The sequence below is a fragment of the Enhydra lutris genome, unplaced genomic scaffold, assembly GCF_002288905.1.
Source record: "Enhydra lutris kenyoni isolate GAN:26980312 unplaced genomic scaffold, ASM228890v2 scaffoldscaffold75, whole genome shotgun sequence".
In the NCBI taxonomy this organism is placed as follows: Eukaryota; Metazoa; Chordata; class Mammalia; order Carnivora; family Mustelidae; genus Enhydra; species Enhydra lutris.
In genome coordinates this window covers 2,713,307-2,737,787 of record NW_019154159.1, presented here as the reverse complement: position 1 = coordinate 2,737,787, position 24,481 = coordinate 2,713,307, and the positions used below count along the sequence as shown (strand labels likewise).

At 50.3% G+C, this 24,481-nt stretch overlaps 1 protein-coding gene across 1 annotated transcript in view; it reads right to left on the bottom strand.

The window, feature by feature from the left end:
* The window catches only part of LOC111160391 (trinucleotide repeat containing 6C), a 94,545-nt gene that overhangs the window by 6,600 nt on the left and 63,464 nt on the right, over positions 1-24,481 (bottom strand). Inside the window, exons 9-18 of the mRNA XM_022523480.1 lie at positions 18,669-18,811; positions 16,971-17,120; positions 15,523-15,669; positions 13,611-13,730; positions 10,624-10,707; positions 10,175-10,409; positions 6,462-6,629; positions 5,134-5,325; positions 4,524-4,667; positions 1,393-1,509 (exon numbers count right to left, since the gene is read on the bottom strand). Coding sequence (XP_022379188.1) covers positions 1,393-1,509; positions 4,524-4,667; positions 5,134-5,325; positions 6,462-6,629; positions 10,175-10,409; positions 10,624-10,707; positions 13,611-13,730; positions 15,523-15,669; positions 16,971-17,120; positions 18,669-18,811 — 1,500 coding nt within the window. The remainder of the gene's footprint in view (positions 1-1,392; positions 1,510-4,523; positions 4,668-5,133; positions 5,326-6,461; positions 6,630-10,174; positions 10,410-10,623; positions 10,708-13,610; positions 13,731-15,522; positions 15,670-16,970; positions 17,121-18,668; positions 18,812-24,481) is intronic.

Here is a 24,481-nt window from a genome sequence, read left to right as displayed (position 1 = left end):
TCCCTTTTCAAGGCAATGCCCCCTGACACCCCACAGCTTTGAGACGAGCCCGCCGGGCCGCACGGTGGAAACAAACGCGCGTGGCCCAGCAGCTGGGGGATGAGTGTTTGGCATCTTAGTGCCTCCACGGGGTGCAGAGTGTCTGAAGGCTCTTTGGGAGGAAAAGACCCAACTGGTAATGACTCCGAACGCCAGCTTCTCTTGACGCAGGCCTCAGCTGGGAGGTGCGCACACCTGGACGTCTGCCAGGCCCGCCTCCCCTGCCCAGCATGACCAGACAGGAAGTGCTGGCGACAGAGTGGCCACTGTCACGGTGGTCCTAGCATAGCACTGCAGCGACCAGGCCAACACAGACCCTGGTGGAGCTCCCCTCCACCCCTAGCCACCAGGGCTTCAAACAAACGCACGCTAATCTTAGCAAAGGTGTCAGTGGTCGGAAAAGCAAAAATGCTGTAAAAACGGCTGGAGATACGGGGAAATGATTAGGCTCTGCCCCTTCTCTTCAGCTACATGATCACAGAAGTATTAAAGGTCTACATACGTCTCCTCTGTAAACATCAGGAAGAATAAACAGAAGGAATGACATAATCCAGAAACTCTCTGTTTTCAGTAAGATGCTAAACTACATGTTGAGTCACTACGGCCGTACCTGAGACTGTGTGTTAACACACTGGGGTCAAAATAAAATGATAAACTGACTGCGAAGAGGGAAGGAAAAGGGTGCCGTACCGTATCAGAACGGCTTTCTTCCCTAGGTACTGGCGTTGGAGGGATTCCTACAGCATCCTCACACTGATTCAAAAAGGTCTGAATGACAAGATTTGAAGGAATACAGAAACATATTTGAAGTCTGTAAACAACATTCCTTCTTTAAGACTTCTATCTACTTACAAACCTGACACACATCTTGTTAGCGTCTGGGCCTGCATCTCTTTATATCCTTGTCTTAAAATTTTTTGGTTCAGATTCCCCTGAAGTTTTTATGACAAACACTTCTCAATTCTCCTCTAAGCCTAAACAAAAGGTCTTACTTCAAAATCTTCTAAAAGCCTAGGGTAACAGAGGAGGTAACAGGCGGGAAGCGGCCACACTTTCTGGGACCTACTCATCTCCCTCATCGACTTCCCAGTGGGGGCCGCCCACACGCGCTGCACCCCTGTGCCCCCTCATGCTGCAGCCACGGGGGAGGGGACGAGAGGGGAGCAGGTCCGTGGAAGCAGATGTGCCCTGGCCTACAGCCACGTGCCCTTCACGACTGCCCCGCAGAGGCCATGTCCCCATTCCTGCTGCACACGGCAGGGGGCAGGGGTGCCCAGGCCCCCTCTCCATCACACCGCACGGCCCCCCAGCTCCGGGGCGAGTGGGCAGACGGCAGGAGAAGCCAGTGCGTACCTGCAATGCTGGGCGCGGGCGCGATGCTGCTGAAAGAGCGACCGTAGCCGGAGGCACTGAGCGGCCAGGCACTCGAGGAAGGCAGCGCGGCACTCTGAGATGATGGTGGGGAGGACCCTGCGGAAGCACACACAGCGCTGAGAGAGGTGGGTGGCGGCCGCTGGGGCAGCCCTGAGCCCGGCAGTGTGACCATGCCACCCACCGAGAGGGAGGCTGCTCCAAAGGGGCTGGTTGTGGCCAGGAAGTTGACCATATAGGTGTGACATGGTCAGGGCCACGGCCAGGGCAGGCAGACCCTTGGATCCCAGGGCCCAGGAGGCAGTGGCAGCCTCTCGGGGGCCAGGTGTCCAGGCACGGGAGAAGAGGGTTGGTGGCAGAATGCCAAGAATGCCGCCCAGAACATGAACTGATTGTGCTGACTCCCTCCCACATAGGCTAAAACTCACAGTACAGGGCACTCCCCATCTTTTCACACCTCAAACAATATCCACAAAATCAAAAAACCAAGAAACTCTAAGCTTTTTGTTATATATTTTACCGTAGAAAGACCAGCACTTCATTCCGACTCAGAATGTCTCAGGTGTCCACTAGGTCCTGTCTGAGCCTCTCCCTGGTGACACAGGCATGAGGCAGAGCCTCGTGTGGGGAACTGGAGGACTGTTCCCCCAACCACAGTCCCCTCCTGTGAAAACACTTCCTAGTGCCCCGGGAGGGAGGCTGTTGGTGGGGGGTGGCCGCCCCTGTGCAGCTCCCTGCTGTCCGGCGGCTCCATGTCACCCTCCCCCAGGCTTCTCCGAGAGCAGGAAGGTGGGGAACAAGAAGGGTGAAGCAGTGCTGACAGTTTGGGTTAGAGCAGAACAGAATCTGAGCTCCTCTGATTCAGAAAGTTATTCCACCAGTGTGTGGAAGCTGGTGGGGTGGGGACATGAGCACGTGACAGTGTGCTTGTCACATTTACTTCTACAAACAGAATCTCACAAGACATGGAAGCCAGATGCAGGGGCCCACCTGGGCTGGTGCGCTGACCAACGCCAGGGGTATATGCTTCACAGAGATGACCAGGCATGGGGCACCTCTCAGACTTGTGCAGTGTGCAACCTGCACAGCTGTCTACAGCTGCCCTACTGTGATCGACCTCTTTAGAATGAGGGCACGAAAACTCACGAACATTAAAACTGACTTGTAATCTGCAGGTTAATATCAAATCAGAACTTAACGTCAATGGCAGTAAATGAAAAACAAAAATGCAAATCAGAAAGCAACACCTAGTATAGTTGATACTCAACAGAAGAAAATAGAGAATTACATATGAAAACATGTAAAATAAGTCAGTATCAAGAGGTTAATAGCTATTCTCCCTGTTTTCCGTCTAGGGCATGTTTTTTAAATTTTCATTCTCTCTGGACTTTAGGTCAAGCTGTTTGGTCAAAACTACAATAGCTGGGAGGGGAGGTGCCCAGTGGGTTCAGTCGGTGAAACATGGGACTCTTGATCTTGGGGTTGTGGGTTCAAGCCCCATGCTGGCTGCAGAGAGGACTTAAAAATTAAAAAAACAAACAAACCAACAAAAAAACTGGGGCGCTTGGCTGGCTCAGTCCGGGGAGCACGTGACTCTTGATCTCCGGGTCATGAGCTCAAGCCCCATGTTGGGTGTGGGGCCTACTTCAAAAAACAAAAACAAAAACAAAAAAAAACAACCAAAAACAAACTATAAAAAAGTATGATGGCATTTGTGGCTCGGTCCCTGAGCAAGGTCAGCCACAGGGGCTGCCTGGAAGCCGATGGGTGTGTGGGGAGCAGCACACAGCTCTCTGGAGAAAGGTGGGGGCGAGGTCCGGCCTCTGCAGCTTGGCTGTGCTGGTGCTGGGGCAGTGGCATGACCACGTGCCCAGGGCTACATAAAGAGAAGTCCTGTATGTTCTCCTTCTCCCAAACACAAACCACGAGGGCACAGGAACAGGAGCAAGGGCTCCCCAGGGCTTGCAGGAGGGGCCTGGCAGGAGCTGTCCAAGATCGGCCCCTGACAGCCCCCGCAGTCACATGACATCACATGAAGCTTCGAGGTGCCCAGGTTGGATGGCTGCCTGCCTCTCTACCCTGGAGCCGGAGACCCCACTTTCTCATCTGATCCTGACACCAGGACCCCTGTCACTTCTAGATGCCCTTCGGCCTGTTCTGCCTCAGCCGCTCTGGATGGGAGGACGGCTGTTAGGTCCTGCCCGCAGAATTCACCTCCTTCTCTACACCACCTCCGTCCCGTCACAGCACACTTGTGCAAACATGGAGGTCACCGCAATGCTCCAGAGGCCACTCGGGGGCCAAGGGACCACTGGAGGACCCACGGGGCACCGGCACGAAGCTCTGTGCGGCGCCGAGCAACCTGACACTTTCCGAGGTCTCTCAATACCCAGGTCAGGGCTGCCCCTTCACACCTGCCCGCAATCCTCAAAATCCACTGATGGACAGTTGTCCCAGGACACAACCCTCCTGCCACACTCAGGGCGACAAGCACTGAGGGCCGAGTTGGACTTCTGGCTGGTGCCAGTCCAACTACCTGAGTGGCCTTACTGGGGACGAGTGTCCACGGCCGCCCTGCTATTCCCTCCCACTCTCCGGACACCAGTGCTGCCACCGTATCAGCGTCGCCCTCGTGGCATCGCACCTGAGAGCCGCCCAGATGCTTCCAACGGCCCAGCCAGCTGCTCCCTGCCCCCCCCGGAAGCTTGAGTCTGACACAGCGAGCACCCAGAACTAGCACCCCGAGTTGCGCCCGGAACACAGCGCTGGAGGCGGATTTCAGTCTTTCTATCAGACTTTGTGGAAGGAAACAGACTGAGGTGGAAGACGAAGGGGTCAAATCGCCCGTAGCATAAACAGATCTCAGGTGGGAGCTTTTTCTGAGCAGCTGCATGCGCAGTCTCGGGATCTTACAGCTCAGCGGTCAGAAACGATGTGGTACTAAGCCAGGAAATCAATCTCCATTTCACCATCAGCACTACCCCCAGATGGTGAGAAGTGCCTACAGGTGTGTGTCACAGCGTCCCTGCCCCACAGCCTGCACGCCACCCCGGTGCCCCCGGATGTGCACGGGAGGCCCTCTGTGCCGGGCTGCCGGCGGCCGCTCTCCTCACCTCCACTCTTGAGGAGGTAGCGGTTGACATCCTGGATGGTGGTATTGATAGTGGGCCCGGTGGGGACACTTCCAGGAGTGACATCGGGGTCGTTCTCGGGGTCTATATTCTGAAGTCCTTTCCATGGAACTCCAGGATGGAATTCTAGAAAATGCCGAACAAAATGGAAATCAAAACACGAGTACTATAATATCTTCACATTCCTTCATGGTAATTTATGAAAATTCCTATGATCTGCTAGTTACAATGGGAGACCCATCCTAGACTTTCAGGAAATCATCGATCCTCCGGCATGAGAAGCAGGGATCACAGCTGCCACAGCGACAGTATTCAGACAGTGTGGAGTCTAGAACAGTCTTGCCAGATACAACATAGCATCCGTTCTCCTTCCACTCCTCTCACTGAACCAAGGGACTACAGGAAGGTGCCGGGAGCTAACCACTTCCCAAATCTGTGTGACAAAAGGATTTCCAGTGGAAAAGCCATAGCTGTGGGGTTCCTGTTTCCAGGACTCCTAGCTCAGGTCCCGGCTTCTCCCGAGCGGAAGCGCTCTCTTCGGGCTTGGGGCAGTTCTGACCTGCGGCTGGGCAGACGTGTTACACGCTCTCACCTGGGGGCCAGTTGATGCTGGAGCCGTTGGAGATTTTATCACTGTCAGATTTGGCACGTGACCAGCTATGGGGAACAGCTACAGGAGGACTGGCTGGTGACTCACTGTTCGGGATTAAGTCATACCGGCCATAGGAGTCGTCAATGGAGGACTTCGCTGGAGGCCCGATGCTTAGACCTCCAGGGATAGCACCTGTGGGGACGGCGGGAGACAAAGAGCTGAGTGAACAGGGGAGCCCCCGCGCCCTCACTTCTAAGCACCAGGCCCTGCCCCTTCCAGACGTACACGAACTATCACACTTAGTTTGTCCTGCACTCGCTAAGGATAAGTGACTACTTTGGTGAGCCCCAACTTTGTCTGTAAAGACTGAAATTCTTTTTATTCTTTAAAGATTTTATTTTTAAGTGCTCTCTACCCCAAAGTGGGGCTCAAACTCACAACTGTGAGACCCCGAGTCGCACGCTCCACCGACAGAGCCAGCCAGGCGCCCCAAGACCAAAACTCCTTCAGAACCATTTTAGTTTGTCAAGTGGGAAATCGTGGCAAAACACAAACCCATACCATTGAAAGCGGGCTTGTGCCTTTCTGGGGCCCAGCTTCTGAGTCTCTGTGCTTAGCGACGGACTCTGTGGTTGTGTGCATCCTGCTCTCCCTCCCTCTGGAAGGACAAACTGGGCATGTGACCGCTGGGCCCTTATCTTCTTCTGGAGTGGACTGGCCCACCATGGGCGACCACGCTCTCCTGCCACGGAAAGTGCCCAGGTAGCCCGTGATGATTCTCTTGTAGAATTAACAGTTAGGAAAAATTTTATTTGTCCTTTTAGAATCAAGAGAGAATCATAAAGCTATGATATTTCCTCTGCTATTCGTGCTGTGAGGAAATAGGGAGCTAAAGTCAAGCTTACTAGTGGGGTTGCTGCCTTCAGGTATCAGCACTTCTGCTTCTTCCTTTTTTCTACGCATTTGCTTTTTTATTGTGTTTTATCATTTTATTGAAAAAAATTTCTTCTCAGTAGACCAATTTTTTGTGGAAGAATACACATATAAACTAAAAAATCTGCAGGCCATGACCAACATTCTTTGCTGCTCTGGGGCACATTCAACTCCTTCCGGGTTTGTAGCAAAGATCCGGAGGCTGCGGTTTTGGGGGCTTTAACCGTGGACTAGCTGGGATCTCACATGCTCTCGGGTGGAATGGAAGGGTCCATTCTACCGGAATTCTTAGACAAGAGCTGCAGTGTGTGTAGTAACATGAGCATGTCTACAACCGGACCGTCGGCCCGTGCGGCAGGAGCGACCGGATCCCAGGCACCCCGGCTCGGACATACCATGCTTGCTGGGGTTCTGATCGAGGGGAGAAGCAGCACCGGGTAAGTTGTCCATCGGGTTGGGGTGTGTCCACTGAGGGAGGCGTGACTGGGACTGAGACGGGTCCTTTACCGACAAACCACCAGTCATGTCCATGCTGTTGACATTCATGTTTGGGTTCAGTCCAGCTAAAGATAAAAATGCTATTAGGATACGCCTGCTCTTCCTCAAAATTTTATTACATTCCAAAGCTCTCCTGGAGAATCAATCCAAGTCTTAACTCACAGCCACATACTGAACTCTAACTTTTAATGCTCATAGAAAGAAAAGCTTTTTGTCTTTTTAACAACACATATTTCCAGGGTATTATTCCCGAATTAAGGTGAAATGGCAACGAATATTCTCTGGTTAAGACCAATGACGCTCTTCATTTCGGTTGTCTCAGAGCAAAACACGGTCCTGCTGCTCCTCAGCACGCACAGAAGACAGGGCAAGTCCAAACAATTAGGAAAATCTTTTCTGATCTTAGGACACCTTAGGGAAACTCAGCAAATGAACACAACCCCTTCGGAGTTCTGGACAGTGTTCTGAGGCACCAGTACAGGCTGGTGGGGAATCATTCACTTCCGCCTCTAGCGATCTTACTTTACAAAAGTCTTCCGGAGTTTATAAATCAAATATCAAACTCCTTTTAAGGACAGGACCTATTGGAGGGCGTGGCAGGGCTGCCGTCTGCCCCTTGCTGGAACGACAGCCAATCCTGGCTTTTCCTTCTTACAGCTAAAACCACGTGCGGCTGCATCTGGCCACACCATGCCAGGTTACTGAAGGGCGAGGAGGACGAGAAAGACTGACCAGTGGGGACACCAGTTACGAGCGGGACTGAATGCTCGGCTGGCGGAGAGTAACGGGCAGGCGTGCACCCCAGGATTCACAGACCATCATCTTGGTACGTTGGTCAAAGTGCATCTCTATTCCTAAGCAAGGTACTGAACAGGTTTGTTCTTGACTTTAAATCTGCGTCTGCAAACTCCAATGCCTACATGGGCCAAGTGGCTGAGAAGTGGGCACGGTGGGGATGTTGCTTGTCCCGCCTGAAGTGCCAGCGGCTGGTGCCAGCCTGCGACAGCCACATGGAAGGCAAACCCCACGGGCCATTTTATTTTATTTTATTTATTTATTAAATATATTTTTTTAAGATTTTATTTATTTGCTTGACAGAGATCACAAGTAGGCAGAGAGGCAGGCAGAGAGAGAGGAGGGAAGCAGGCCTTCCACTGAGCAGGGAGCCCAACCCGGGGCTCGATCCCAGGACCCCGAGATCGTGACCCGAGCTGAAGGCAGAGGCCTAACCCAATGAGCCACCCAGGTGCCCCACGGAGCCATTTTAAAAGAAGCCAGAAGTTACTGTCATTTGAAGATTTTTAAATGTTGGCCACACACACACACACACACACACACACACACACACACACACACTTTGCAGCCAAAACACAACACCTGTGCAGGTGAGGCGGCCAGCGGCTGCCTGTGTGAGGCTGGCACGGACAGCAATCTTCGCTTCCATTTTGCACTGACCTAGTCGGGTGAGGGGACCACGAGGCTGGGTTCCAGCCTGGCCTTCAAAGTTTTGGGCCTTCACCCAGCTCCCCAGCATGCCCGCTCACCTGTGGACCCCCGCCACGAGTCGGCACGACCACCCGGGGCACGCCCTGTCCAGCCAGGCTCTGGTCACCGAGGCCCTGCTCATCTGAGATCCGAGTGCAGCCCCTAGTGCGGGTCTTTCCTTCGCCACTCAAGGTGAGCACGAGCTCTCCCCTCCCTGTAGCACTGCCTGCGAAGGCTACTTTTCATTATTCTACACCTGGTCTTCCCATGTGGATGACAGTTCCAGCAGCCAAGAGACGGCAACGCAAGGAGACACTGCATGGGGAGGAGGGCGGGGCTACAACCGCTGACGAAAAATGCCAAGAACCAAGCAGAGAGGCCATCTTACAGGCTACGTTTCTTATACTGGATTAGCTACTTCTTTTTCTCCTACAATTTTTATTTGTTTGTCAGAGAGAAAGAGCACACAAGCAGGGGGTGCAGCAGAGGCAGAGGGAGAAGTGGACCCCCGCTGAGCAGGGAGCCCGACGTGAGGCTTGATCCTAGGACGCTGGGATCAGGACCAGAGCTGAAGGCAGACACTTAACTGACTGAGCCACCAGGTGCGCCTGATTAGCTATTTCTTTTCTTTTCTTTCTTTTTTTTTCTTGTATTTTATTTTTAGTAATCTCTACAGTCAGTGGGGGGCTTAAACTCACAACCCCGAGATCAGGAGTCATATGCTCTAGCGACTGAGCCAGCCAGGCGTCCTACTATATATTTTCAGTAAGTTTGTAAGTTTAATGTGAGTATCATAAAATAGTATCAAAATTATTTTTCATCTAATTTTGAAGAGCCACTGTACTAATTCTTTCATTTGTGCTAAGGAAAAACCTTTAAGAATACAGATGATTGTACTCTACTCTCCAAAAACAGGCTGAGAGGCCAGATGCCTCTAGGAAGCTGCAGCGGAAGCCCTGCGGGCGCCAGACAACAGAATCTGTCTCTGAAAGGGCCTGAAACAAGACGTGCTTCAGTCTGGGTCACGTCTCCCAAAGGGCTGGCGGCACGCGGCACTGTCCCGCGAACTTCTTGTGTTATCTTACTTAATCTTTAAAGGACCCCAGGAGGGAAATATCCCCAGTTTAAATGGGGAATTGAGACAGAGTCAGTCGGGCAAGTCATGCAGGAAGTGCTGAGCCGGCCCCGGTAGAGCTGGGACTCGGCGTGGCGGGCCACCTCCCCAGCCAGGCCTCGGCCACCAGACTGTCCTCCCATGTGCACATAAGGGCTGGGAGCATGGGGCCACGAGAAGGGGAGGGATGAGCACAGTTAGCACCCACCAGGTTCATATTAAGGACATACCACAGTGACCGCATGTCAAGGAGAACATGCTCGTACCATGAGGATTTACGGCTCTTTTAGGGCAGCAACAAGGAGAGGGACCCCATCAGCCAGTAGCACACTCACTGTCATGCATCTGACCTTTGTTCCTCTGGCTATGTCCTTCCTGGGTTACTAACTCCCTTTGTCCTGCAGCTTCACACTAACACTCAGCTGGCAAACAAGCCTGAGAGCTGCCGCCAGGTTCTGGACCCCTACATCAAACTGTTTATAATCCGTTTACTGACATGTCCCTCCCTGGGACGTTTCCTTGATCCTGCCTGTGGTTATGGAACCTGTGCCCCTCCTGGCTGGTTAGCAGGACCTGGAGGGAAGCCCCGTGCCTTCTGCAGACCTGTGGGTTTCATGGGCTGAGCATGCGTCCTACGACCCGGTCAGGGGTCAACGCATACGTGCTGACTTGGCGGATTACACAAACATCTTCTACACTGCAGGGCTTGGACAGGCCACCGCTGGTTTCCAAGAAGTACCTGATTCGTAAAAATCTAAACAGCTTTACCGGTAAAACCATCACAAGCTCGTCCCTGCAGTTAGGTTGGGGGACAGCGGCCGCTGAAGAGGAGGAAATCGGGAACAGTACAAACTGAGGGAATTCCAGGGCTTTCGCTGGTGCTACTTTAAAAGACTTTAGACCAGAGGTATGTATGGCCGAAGCAGAACTTCGCTCTGCAGAAGATGGCCGGTGCTGCTCCCTCAGCAGGAAGCCGGGGACAGCGAGCGGGCCGGCCCCGCGGGGACTCACCGAGAGGATAAGGAGCAAAGGTGCTGGGTGAAGCCTGCGGCTCTTTGGTCTGCAGGTCAGGCAGGCCGGGGGCCTGGGAGTGCGGGGGGAAGCTGTCCATGGCCGATTTGCCTGCAGAGGGGTGCAGAGGCAGGTGCGGCGGCGGCGGCGGCGGCGGCTTCACGAGCAGGGCCTGGGCCAGCTGGCGCTGGTGCTGCTGGATCTGCTGCTGCAGGTTCGTGATTGTGCGCGCGACCTGGCAGCGGACACGCAAGTCGGAAAAGGCGCGAAAGCGGCCCCCGGTCTCTGCTGGCTGGACCCGCCTGCTCCCAAACTAAGATGCCCCCGAGATGGCTAAAAGGGAGGCTCAGCGAGAGGAAAGTCAACAACGGAACAGTTTGCCATTTAGCATCATGAGCTCAGGGACGGTGGGCGCTGGGGAGGGCAGCCACACGCCCCTCGATACCTACTTGCTGCTCCTGTTGTCTCATGGGTCCGGAAACATTACGCTGAGCCTGTAGCATCTGCTGCTGGATTTGTAAACGTTGGTACGCCTGTTGACAGAAAACAGTTCAAATACTGTAGGAGGCCATCAACAGATGGTTCAACTTTTGTATATTAAAAAGAGAGAAAGAGAGAAAATAGCCAAGATTCTTGGTCCCCTTACTATACTGTGGTTTAAGTATTCCATGAGGGAGAAGCCTTTTTAAAAGGAGAAATGTCTTTCCCAAACCCTTCTAGCACACAGATTTTCAAAAAGTAGTTCAGTCAGTACCCCTGCTTAGTGTAGGCAATGAGATTTCTTAGCAAATATTTTTCTTTCTTCTTTTTTTTAAAAAATGATTTTATTTATTTTGAGAGACACAGCAAGAGAGGGAGCACAAGCAGGGGGAGTGGCAGAGGGAGAAGCAGGCTTCCCGCCAAGCAGGGAGCCCGATGGGCTCCCTGGGATCATGACGTAAGCTGAAGGCAGGCACTTAATGAGTGAGCCACCCAGGTGCCCCAGCAAATATTTTTCAGTTAATGGAGAGATCAAAATTCTTCTGCTCAAATCTTATAAGCTAGAAGTAAAAAGAAGTGATGGGACAATGAAAAACTATTGATTCTTACAGTGACCTGGATGAAAGTTGTCCAGAATGGCTCAGAGGCTGGTAGAAGAGCAGTGACTCGCCACCCCAGACAATCAGAACAACATGCTCACGGCTCGAGTGCCGGGTGCCACGTGATGCTCCCCCACAGGCGGCCTGAAACCTAGAGCCTGCGCAGCCCCATCACAGGCCCCGGCCCCGCCTGCCAAGCTGGTTCAAGGGGGCGTGAGCACCTCCCACACAGCCATGCACAAGTTCCATCATCCGATCGCTTCGAAATGCTGGCTGCCTATCATACCCTGTTTTCTCAGGACATGGATTTTTTTTTTAAAGATTTATTTATTTGACAGACAGAGATCACAAGCAGGCAGAAAGGCAGGCAGAGCAGAGAACCTGATGTGGGGCTCGATCCCAGGACCCTGAGACCATGACCTGAGCTGAAGGCAGCTTAAACCACTGAGCCACCCAGGCACCCCATGACATGGATTTTTTAGGACATGTTTAGCAAGTGGATTTATTAAAACAGGATCCACATAAAGGTAGAGACTGTACTATTAGAAATGCCTCGTTAATCTGTAAGTTATGGAGGAATAAAATACTCTACTTAAGTGAATCCTTAAAGGCCCTAAAACTCAACCTCAGGATGCACCAAAATTTCATTTTACCAATTATTTTGAAAATAAAATTAAAAACAGTAAGCCCTGTTTGTAAAACAGAACATATTTAACATAATTCAAGATTTTCTTGCCTTTTCTGCCGTCTTTCCTCGCCGCCATCGTGGCGCACATGAATGTCCCGGCTGCTGCTGTCAAGAGCACCAACAAGGCCGAAACGAGAGGCACAGGCCGGGCTCCAATGTCACTGTCAGGTTTCTAGTAGTGAGCAGGGCTTGGGGCTCTACTTACTGGAAAACCAGCCCTTTGGACTGGTTAGATGGAGCCTAATAGCCAGTGCGGGTTATAGGGCTGACAGGGCCTGGGGCTCTTCTGTAAGGAAAGCTTTCGCATCAATGTTTTAGTTTATCAGAGGCCTTTTTTCCTTCCTTAATGATTCCTGGTCCTTTTCTTTTTTTTCCTTATTTTTAAAAGATTTTTATTTATTTATTTGAGAGAGAGAGAGCGAGAGAGAGCATGAGAGGGGAGAAGGTCAGAGGGAGAAGCAGACTCCCCGTGGAGCTGGGAGCCCGATGCGGGACTCGATCCCGGGAGTCTGGGATCATGACCTGGGCCAAAGGCAGATGCTTAACCCACTGAGCCACCCAGGTGCCCCAATTCCTGGTCCTTTTCAAGGAGATGAAGTTGTTGAACAAGACTTTGAAAGAAAGCAGGTGTCAGCATATTACAGAAAGGTCCTTCAGTGTATATGAATCCAGGACGCATCTAGAGATGATACAGCGACATGGCATTTTATGTTAAGAGCAGTAAGATTCTTGGGGCGCCTGGGTGGCTCGGTGGGTTAAGCCTCTGCCTTCGGCTCGGGTCATGGTCCCAGGGTCCTGGGATTGAGCCCCGCATCGGGCTCTCTGCTCAGCAGGGAGCCTTCTTCCTCCTCTCTCTCTGCCTGCCTCTCTGCCTACTTGTGATCTCTGTCAAATAAATAAAATCTTTAAAAAAAAAAAAAAGCAGTAAGATTCTTGAAAATTAAAAATTTAAGGTAAGTTAAATTGTAAAACTTTCAAGAACTATTAGGCTACATCAGCCTTCCCCACAGGGACTGTGAAGATCAAGCCCTAACCTCTAAGGCATCTACTGTATGTAATAAAGTAATTTCTCTTTCATGCTTCCAGAACAGTCTCTGTGTTCCCCCACCTTGAAGAATTTAGAAAACTGTCCCTCAAATGAGTTTCTGTGTTCTGGGGTCCTGATGGGAAGCTGTGGATCGGAAAGGCTAGCAGAGACCCAGAGTGAAGGACACGCCTCCTGGTGAGGTCTGGGACACTCTGTGAAGGGGCCAGAGAATTCACAAAGCTGAGGGAAAACACCCTTGAGTACAAAACTGCCTAATTTTTTTAAAAGTCTAAAAAAATTTATGAAAGGGGCACCTGGGTGGCTCAGTGGGTTAAGCCTCTGCCTTCAGCTCAGGTCATGATCTCAGGGTCCTGGGATCTAGCCCCACATCGGGCTCTCTGCTCAGCAGGGAGCCTGCTTCCCCCCCGCCCCCGCCTGCCTCTCTGCCTCCTTGTGATCTGTCTCTCTGTCAAATAAAATAAAAAATTAAAAAAAAAATTTATGAAAGTCTCAGTGACATTGCCCGCCAGGAAGAGCGCAAGGCGTGAAGTACTTTCGTCAGTCGGCGGCTAGGCCGCTGCCAGCCACGTGAACGGCAGCGCGCACTCCTCCGAGGTTCTAGAAGCTAAAGCGTCCGCTTACCAGCTGCAGCTGATAGAGCTGGTTCAACATCGTCATATGCTGAGGATTGATTGGCGAGGTCAATAGTGCAGGGTTGAGACCAATGTTTTTTGCTGCAAACTGCAAAAGCTGTGCTTGAACCTGTGGGACACAACAAAAAGTGTCAGGCACCGCGTCCCTGTCGAAACGGCCGCCCGTCCAGGCAGTTTTCAAGATGCGGAACTGATGAGTTACCGACAGTTAAGCTTGTCTTCAGAATGAACTTCGAAACCCATTAAAATACTCACGGGCTTTTACCACTAGTAGTTAATGTGCTTCTGTGGAAAATAAGGACGGACGGAGAGAAAGAGCCTCCCCACTCCAAATATTTCGGTCATGACGTAAGGTACAAGGGCTCTGGGTGACTCCTATCGAAAACTGAGCTCCCATTCTGTCATTGTGAAATAACTGGCCTAATTTCAGGAAAGAGTGAATGTGGGGCTTCGGGGAAGGGGTCTAGGCCCCTCTGCCAGCCCTGCCCTGGCCCATCAAGCCATGTGCGCATTCAGGGGGCCCCTTCAACTGGCATTCACTGTGCTGGAACAGTCCGGGGACGGTTTGGAGATTCCAGTGCTTTCCACCACATGCCACGTGTGTTTATCACAACTGGATGAAAGATGATTTTAGGTAGAACGCGGATGGGCATCTTTTACTTTAATAGTTGTCTAATGTGTTACCAGAAAAATGTGATTTTTCTACTTTTGAGAGATATGTAAAGTTTGAAGAATAGATTTATTTAAGCAGGCAAGTCATTTAAAGAAAGCACGCTGTGTCATAGCACAGGTAACGTGGGGGGCACGAGGGTGACACGCGCTCTGTGAGTGTGGGAAGCCCGCTGCCCATCACCCAGGCCCAGCTCTCCTTCTGCCCCTCGGGCTGGGCTGGCTGTGTCCCCAGGCTTGGGCAGTGGGACGCGAGTGGAAGTGTTCTGTGCAGCGCCCAGCGATCGGGAAGGGCTGCGGTAGGGGTGCCCCACAGCCCTGAGTGGCTGCCCCCTGCACGGCCACCCAGGGAAGCAAACCCTATCTTGTGGAAGCCTCTGTACTCTGGGGCCTGTGGTAGGGCAGCTCACCCTTCATCCTGACGAATGAACCGGACAATTACTTCACCTACATCTCAGCTGCCTCAGCTCAGCGCACAAATCTGGGGTCAACCAGCTGTGGAGGGTTAACTACTTCCAGCTAATTCTATAACTTACCATTAGTCTCTATTACTGAGTTTTTATAAGGGATGAGGACTGAAACACTATAAGGAAAAACTCAGTCCAAAGTGTAAAATTAGGGAATGTTCTAAAAGTAAACAATATTAACATGAAAAAAATCCATATGCTTTAAGAGCTATGCCAAACAAGATATCCTTCTCCTTTTCTGTTTGACACCTTTTTTTTTTTTTTTAAAGAACCTCTATGGGCAAAAATAGTCTAATACTAAGTAATGAACTTAACTAAGCAGCCAAATTAATATAATAAGTTATATTAATTTATAATATGACCTATGATCACATGCAGGTGGCCCCTGAAGCATTCTTCAGCCCCGAGGGCTCCTACGTGCTCCTACCCGCTCCCTTCTGGGCTAAGCAATATTTCGGCGTGTCACGTTCCTCTCCCAGCTAGGACAATTCATCGGGTTCACCTGAATAATTCTAAGACCTGGACAAAAACCGCACCACGGCAGCGTGGGAGGCGTATCCTTTCCCCCAGGGACCCTGCTCCCTACGGGCGGTGGACACTGAGCCGCTCCAAGGGGCCGTCCTGCAGATGCCCCCTGCGGACGGGCTGACATGACCGTGCTTGGGGTGGGTGAACTCGCCCTCGCGTTACGAGTGATGTCGCCACGGCACCGACGCCACCCGCCATCGGAGCACCTGCATCGGCACGCGCGGCTACGGGGCCCACCTGAGGGGATAGAAACGGAGGCACTTGAGCACGGAGGCTGGGCTGGGAGGAGCTCAGAGGCTGCACGGGGGGCTGCGGCGGCTGTTGCATGGTCCTGGCTTGTGCTGCTCCACTACTGCCGAACATGCCCAGATTGCCACTCGGGATCTGCGGGGACATGGGAGGGGCCGGGTCGGTCGGGGGCTGGTGCGACGGGAGCCCCGCAGGGGGCTTTGCTGGCCTGCACGGGACAGCAAGACCGTCCCTACTTCCTTCCACTGTCGACTCACACCGAAGCGCACTCACGGTGCCCGCTGCCACGCAGAGCGGCTGCGCACGAAGGCGGACTGCGTGTGTCGATCACAGAAGCCACGCAACGGAGTCAGTCCAAGGGGGCCCCGGACAAGGCCATCACATCCGAAGAAAGCATCACCCCAGGGCGCGCCAAACAAGAGCAACGCGTCGCTACTGGCTTCACAGCTCTTCCCGCAGGACACCGTGGTGGGGTGCCGAGCGGTAAGGGGTGGGGACTACTAACCTGGAGACAGCAACATTCGAACAGGAAAGAGCAATACAACTTCCACCGAAGCAGAAGCTGAACAAATAGGTAGATCCAGGTCGCTACCTTCGTGTTAAACGTAACCAATCCGTTTTCGGGGCCCGTTGTGCTCTGCGGGCCTAAGAGCCCTGCGGGACGCTGAGTAGAAAAGCCTCCAGGTGGGCTCGCTCCCCGCCCCGCTGGCCTGCTCGCCGTCCGATGGCAGGAGCCCGGTTAAGCAGGCGCGGCACTGAACTACCACTGGCGCTAGCACCGGGAGGCCGCCGGCTGGGGTGCCGCTGCTACCCTGGGACGACAGGCGCACATGCGTACTGTCGGGCCAACCCGATCATCACAGTGGCGCCTTGGAGAGATGTTTCAGAGATGGGTGCGTGTCAGCCTCACGTGCAAGGAAATCCACGGAAAGGACGTCCCCCAGATGGGAAAGGCACCATCGGCCTGCAGGTCCCGTCCTCTGGGGGACTGGGAGACACAAGGGCCACGGAGCAGCAGCCAATACACACTTACAGTCCTCCCTTCTGTGATGCCTGACAGGGACTCTCACCTCCCCTGAGTGTCAGGGAAGGGAAAATGTCAGTGTGGCTCTCTGGAAACCACTGAGATGTCACTTTTATTTCAGGGAGCAGGGCGAGCATGTGCTGTTTTCTCAAAGACCAGTGTATGCAAGGTTTGGACGGCCAGGAGAAGGATGGCATCACCCGGACCCACTTCCTCTAACACGGTTCAATTTCAAGAACCGGATTCAACTCTCAGTACCTGGACAGCACAATTCTAGTATTTCAGCTACCTTGACATATTCGACTGTATTTTAAAGTACAGGCATTAATTAAAAATCAAAGTGCACGTCCCAAACACATCTGTTAGAGGCAGGTGAAACTGAGATCGCGCCGGCTCTCTGCCCAAGCCTTACCTGTCTAGAAGAATTCAAGTTTTGCATGCCCAGCCCTGGGGCAATCCCACCCAGGGCCTGATTAGGGAGTGCACTGTTTGAAAGGGGGAGCTTCAGGCTTGGTGAAGGCAAAAACGGTGAAGTCGTGGGCTCTTCCACTAGGCCGCCGTCCTGATTGGAGAAAGAAAGGGTGAGCTGTGTGCGGCGTCCATCCGCAGACAGAGCACAAAGCAGTTTCCCAAGAACATATAAAAGGGTATGGATGGAAGAAGAATTAAAAGATCAAAAAAGAGTGGATAACAAGAGAATGGAGAACATGGGCCAAAGGAAGAGGGGAAAAGAAAAAGAGAAACAGGATTAAGATGCTGCTCTCGTTCTAACAATCACTTCATAAACACATACATTAGCTTACAACGTGCTCTGACCCCGCCAACCCCGCCCAGGGACAGGGCTCAGGAGAAGCCCGGAAACATTAGTAGAAGTCTTATTTGGGCAACACTTCACAACCATTTTCAAATAAACAGGCTCCTTTCTTTCAGTACCAAGGCTCTAGGGGTGCACTGGGTTACATTCTGCTGACATCCAGCTGTTTTTGACTTACCAACAGCAATTTCACATGGTTTAATCCAGTAATAGGGTAAGTCATAGAGCAGACGGATCTTACTAACTCTCCTGTACATTATTAAGGTCACATTATATGTCAGGCCCTTTGCAAATTTATCTCCTCTGACTTCACAACCAGTGTGTAGTCGTCTACATTTTTCTTCTTTTTTTTTTTTTTTTTTTAGTATATGTGCTGCTGAAGCAAGCACTCTTCTTTTTCTTTTTGGTATTATTCTACATTTTAAAGATAAGGAAGTAAGTCAGGGTCCCGCACTTCCCAAGTAAAAATACAGGATACCAAATTAAACTGGAATTTCACTAAGCATCTTGGACATGAATGGACCCACAGCAGGCGGGCAGGGTATGACCTGACCTTCCCTCCAGGCTTTCCCTAGCCACAGCTTTCTGCTGCGAAGTGTAGCAAGGGACCCCGTTTCTCTGTGAGCAGAGATGAAGGGCTAGAGCTCTCTCCTGTGAGCCTTTCTTCCAGCTTTGTTGCTAAACCTGCCGTTTCTTGCTTCAGTTTTATTTTCAAGGTTCAACATTTTGACTGAATTTCACGGGATCCTATTCTCCTCTTCCTTTTGAAGGCACACCCATCTGGAGCAGGGACATCACTACATGACAGTCCTGAAAGGACCAAACTGGCATTCGGACACGTGAGCCCCCCAGGGGCTTCCAACAGACATCTGCACGCGCTCTGCAGCAGCTGAGCTGGGCGGGCCAGACAAAGATGCCTGCGCCCAACCACCTCCAGTTTCTTCTCCTCAGATTAAACATGTCACACATTATTTCCAATGTCTTATAAAATAAGACAGTAAAACAGAAATTTGATGACCCTTGTTATTGGACAAATGGAAGCAGATAACCTAGCCAAGTTCACTCACTAAAATGAAAATGTTTTCAGTTTCTGTATTTTTTACCCCTAGTCACGTTGTGTGAAGTACGACACTATTTCTTCTGAGCTAAACATTCATACACATTTTTAAAAAGCGAGCGGCCACTTAAATATTATAGTCAGCCAAATACTCAATCCAGCTTGCATTAAGGACACAGTTAAAATGAAAAATACCTCTTGTTAAAAACGAACAAACAAAGCACCCCCTAAATCCATACCTTGTCGAGAAAGGTGGGGCGGTCCCCGGAAGAGTCTTTGGAGACTGGTGGGCGGCAGCCAAGGGCTTTGGTGACCACTCCATTGTAGTCGGTCACTCCCAGTCCACGCTTGTCCACGTCCACCTTCTTTTCCAGCAGGGCGCCTGGAGCAAACAGAAGCAACACTTACACCTAAATGCCCCAGGAGTGTCAGTCAGGAGTGCCGAGCACAAGATGGGCACCAGTTTGAGTCTCTCAACCCCATGGAAAACAGGGAGGCTATGGTTTTGCTCCTGTGACCCCCCACGGTCTATGACGGGGGGGGGGGGGGGGCCCGGCTCTCGCCCCTGCTCCTGCCCCGCCCACTCCAATCACACCTGCCACTCCGCCCTGCAGGCGCCTGCCCTCCCTCCCCACAGGGATGTACCCCCTTCTTCACACAGCCTTCCCTGTTGTGTTCCTGTCCTGATCTTCCTGTTTAAAATGGTGCTGCTGCCCTCACGGCCTGTGGTTTCCATTTCCTGCACCCCCAAGGGCTGCAAGGGCTCTTCCAGATACTGGGGACATGATACCATGCAAACAGACAAGGTTTTTGTCCTCAGGGGCTCTCAGGCTAGTGACTGGTTTGGCATGGCTATCTTTGACTTTGTGCTATTTTACACTTCTAACAAGTTACAATAATTTCTTCCAGCTCACACGGATTGTCATTTCTGTCCTAGCAGCTTGTGCCACACATTTCCGCACCCGCACGCTGATTACAAAGTTGGTTCTCATCATTCATGGATTCTGTGCTCGTAAATGCACAGGCTGGCCAAATTTATCTGTAGCCCCCAGAACAGTAATTGTGTACTTTTGTGGACACGCGCAGGGTGGTGAAAAATGTTGGTTGCCCGATGTACACATTCCTAACTCAGGCCAAACGAGATGCTGGCTTCTTGCTGAGCTCTTCTACAGTGACAAGCATCCCTCTGTGGTCTATTCAGTGCCACGTTTCTGTGCTTCTTGTTGGTGACTTCCGTGTTTAAAATGGACCCCAAGTGTAGTGCTAATGTGCTCTCTTGTGTTCCTGAGTGCAGGAAGGCAGTGTTGTGCCTGACGGAGAAAACACAGGTTAGGTACGTGTTGTTCAGGCATGAGTGGCATGCTGCTGTTCAAGTACGGTGTGAGCAAGTCCACGATACGGTGCCTCTGGCTAAAGGAAGAGAAGAGTCACCAATCTGTACGTGAGGGTGCTCAGTAGTATCTAAGTGTGTAATGAAGCTATGGAAAGGATGGGAAGACTGCCTAACTTTTTGGATGACAAGATGCTGATTTTTTTAAGTTGGCTCCATGCCCAGCATGGAGGCCAGCATGGGGCTTGACTCATGACTCTGAGACCAAGACCTGAGCTGAGATGAAGAATTAGATGCTTAACACACTGAGCCACCCACGTGCCCCAAGATAGTGTAATTTTAAGAAAGTGTGGCAGATGGCGTTAGCTTGAGAGTAGATGGCCACAGATTCACGGTCACATGACCCAGGGTCAGGAAAATGCTAAATCTTTCCTAGCTAGTGTTTTACTGTAAAGAAAGAAATATGGCATACTGTTACCTGTGAGAAACTTCTATCAAGTAAAGCGTCTTTCGATGGAAACACACATAAAGCGAGGTTAGGTACTGATCGGTCAACAAAAATGCTGTGGCCAGAGGCTTGCAGCAACCCGACCCTGTATTTCCTGGGGAACCAGCCGCATTTTACATGTGGCTGCTAAACATCATTATTATTTTATTCACTTTTAGCTGAATAAAGCTGGCGCGCGCCACTGTGTAAATTTCAGGCGTCTATGGAACTTTGGCACACTGATACACCGCCATCTGGCGGCCGTGGGGCAGATTAGCAGATTACGCAATTACGCGACAACACGGCTACACTCGGCCCACTGCGCGCGGGACCTCCGAGGCCTGCCTCCACTTGTTACGCGGCCCATCCCCCCAGCCCCACTACCCAGTAACCACCATTCGCTGTCTGTGCTCCACAGGTTGAACTTGGACAGACGCCATGTGTTAAGTGAGATCATGAAGTATTTTTGTCCGACTCTGCTCACTCAGCATCAAGTGCTTAAGGTCTGCCCTTGTTGGTGCCGATGGCAGGAAACCCTCTTTTCTCACAGCTGAATATATTCCACCATGTCCATGAACCATATTTTTTTCGCCCATTCATCTACTGATGGGCATTTGGGCTGTTTCCACAGCTTGGCTATTGTGAGTAATGCTGCAATGAACACGGAAGTATAGAGATCCTGTCCAAATCCTGTTTTCAGGGGCGCCTGGGTGGCTCATTTGTTAAGCATCTTGCCTTTGGCTCAAGTCATGATCCCAGGATCCTGGGGTCGAGCCCCCAGGCTCCCTGCTTAGTGGGAAGCCTGCTCCTTCCTCTCCCACAGCCCACTCCTGCCTGTGTTCCCTCTCTGAGTCTCTGTGGAAAAAAAAAAAAAAAAATCTTAAAAAAAAAAGATCCTGGGGCGCCTGGGTGGCTCAATGGGTTAAGCCTCCGCCTTCGACTCAGGTCATGATCACAGTGTCCTGGGATGGAGCCCCACATCGGGCTCTCTGCTCAGCAGGGAGCCTGCTCCCTTCTTCTCTCTGCCTACCTGTGATCTCTGTCAAATAAATAAATAAAATCTTAAAAAAAAAAAAAAATCCCGTTTTCACCCTTCGCATATATACCCAGAACTGGAATTGCTGGGTTGTACGGTGAGTCTACTTTTCATCTTTTGAGGAACCTCTATATGGTTTTCCATACCAGTCGGACAGATCTACAGTCCTGACAGTACACAGGGTTCCCTTTTCACCACATCCTCACCAGCATCCGTCCTTGTCGTCCTGATGAAAGCCATTCCAACAGGGGTGAGGTGAGATCTTACTGTGGTTCTGATCTGCATTGCCCCGATGTGAGGGATGCTTAACACCTCTTCCTGTCTGTTGGCCATCCGATCTCCTCTTTGCAGAAATGTCTGTTTAGTTATTCTACCCATTTTAAAAACCATACGTTTTTGGTTTCAGTTGACTGAGTTCTTTATATATTTTGGATATTAACCCCTTATCCAATATATGGCTTGAAAATTTTTCTCCCATTCTTTAGGCTTGTTTCTTTTGCTGTGCGGAACTTTTGAGTCTGATGTAGCCACAGTTGTTTGTGCTTTTGATGTCAAGCCCCCACCCCCAAATCATTGTTAAGACCAATATTGACAGGCCTCTTCTTTAAGTTCTTTTTCTAGGAGTTTTATGGTATCAGATCTTCTGTTTAAACCTCTGATCCATTACGAGCTAATTTTTGTGCTGTGAAACAGGGGTCCAGTTTCATTGTTCTGCACGTTTCTCCATTGTTCCCAGAACTATGTGTCAGATACACCAACCTTTCCCCACTGAGTATTCTTGGCTCCTTTGCCGAGTGTTCTGTTGACTGTAGCTGCTGGGGTTCAAATCTGGGCTCTGTTCTGATCCACTGGTTGATGAGTCTAATTCTTTTTTTTTTTTTTTTTAGGTACGCTCTAGGCCCAACATGGGCCTCGAACTCATGACCCTGAGATCAAGTCACATGCTCAACTGACTGAGCCAGCTGGGGGCCCAGATGTGTCTATTTTTGTTCTAGTAGCACACTGTTTCGATTATTATGGCTCTGTAGTACAGCCTGAAATCCAGAAGTGTGACACTGCCAACTGTTCTTTCACAGGATTATTTTGTGATTCCACACACATTTTAGGAATTGTTTCTTCTACTTCTGTGAATTGCTTTGGTTTTTTGATGGGGATTGCAATTAACCTACAGATGGCCTTGGGTAACATAACTGTCTTTACACTATTAGTTTTTTGATCCACGAACATGAGATGCCCTTCCATTTGCTTGTGTCTTCTCCAATTTCTTTCAGCAAAGTCCTGCTATTTTCACTGTGCAGATCTCTCACTTCCTTGGTTAAATTTATTCCTAAGTATTTTATTGTTTTTAATGCTATTATGAATGCTATTATGAATTGGTTTTATTTCTTTTCCAAAGCTTCATCATTACTGTAAAGGAATGCAACTGATTTCTGGATGCTGATTTTTGTATCCTGCCAGTTTACTGAAATTGTTAACTCTACGTTTTTTGACTGATTTTTTGGAATTTTCTATATATAGGATCATATTATCAGCAAATAATGAGAACTTGACTTTCCTTTCCAACACGGATGCCTTTTTTCTTTTTCTTTGTCCTGCCTGATTGCCCTGGCTAGGATTTCTGGTACTATACTGAATAGGAGTGGAGAAAATGGGCATCCTTGCCTTGTTCCTGATCTTAGGGGAAACGCTTTCAATTCCTCTGTTAGCTGTGGGTTTCTTGTGTATGGCCTTTATTATGTTGAGGTACGTACCTTCTATACCCAGTCTGCTAAGGGTTTTTTTTTTTTCTTTTTTTTAAATCATGAAAGGATGCTGTTATTTTGTCAAATATTTCTTCTCTATTGAGATGATCGCGGTATTTTTCTTTCATCTTATTGACAAGATGTGTTACACTTATTGATTTGTGTATGTTGAAGTCACTTTGCACCCCTGGTACAAATCCCACTTGGTCATGGAATATAATCCTACTCATGTGTCGTTGAATTCAGTTCGCGAATACTTTGCGGAGAGTTCCTGCATCTACTGATCAGGTCAGTAGTTTTCCCGTGGTATCCTCAGCTGGTTTTGGCATCAGAGGAATGCTGGCCTTGTAGAATGAGTCTGGAAGTGTCCCCTTCTTAGTATTTTGGAAGAGTCTGAGAAGGACTAGTGTTAATTCTTCTTTAGTATTTGGTAGAATTTCTGCGAGTCTTCTGGTCCTGGAGTTCTCTGTGTTTTGATTTATTGACTCAATCTCACTCTCTTTTTTAAAAGACCTTATTTGGGGCCCCTGGGTGGCTCAGTGGGTTAAGCCTCTGCCTTCGGCTCCGGTCATGATCCCAGGATCCTGGGATCGAGCCCCGCATCAGGCTCTCTGCTCAGCAGGGAGCCTGCTTCCCCTTCTCTCTCTGCCTGCCTCTCTGCCTACTCGTGATCTTTCTCTCTGTCAAATAAATAAATAAAATCTTTAAAAAATAAAATAAAATAAAAACATAAAAGACTTTATTTACTTACTTAAGAGAGACAGCGCACAAGCAGGCGGTCGGCAGAGGGAGAGGGAGAAGCAGACTCCACACTGAGCAGGGAGCCCAACACAGGGCTTAATCCTAGGACCCTGGGCTCACAGCCTAACTGACAGCCACTCAGGCCCCGCAAAACTAGGTTGGTTTTATGGCCTATTAGGATCTATCCTGGAAGGGCACTGAGTTCGAGTCCCACCTTTGGTGTAGAGATTACTTGAAAATAAAACCTTAGAAAAAGGGGGGTATCTATCCTGAAGGGAGTTCCACGTATGCTTAGAAAATGTGTGTGTTCTGCTGGGGTTGGATGGGATGATCTGTGTGTGGCTTTTAAGTCCATCTGCTTTAAAGTGTGGTTCATTTCAATTTTTCCTTGTTGATTTTCAGTCTGATGGTCTCGTGACCGTTGACAGCTGACAGCAGGCAGCTGGCATCCCTCCAGTACTGTACTGGCTACTTCTTCCTTAAGATCGGTTCTTCATTACTCACTGCACTTCGGCGGTCGGCTGCGGAGAATGGATGTATTTTTACAACCATTACATCGTCTTGATGTATTGACCCCTTTTGTCATATAATCACCTTCTCTGACTCTGACCCATTTTGGCTTTAAGTCTATTTTGTCTGGTATCAAGTCCAGCTGTGCTTGCCTTCTTTTTGTTTGTTTGCCTGGAATATCATTTCCCTTTCCACATGAGCCTGTG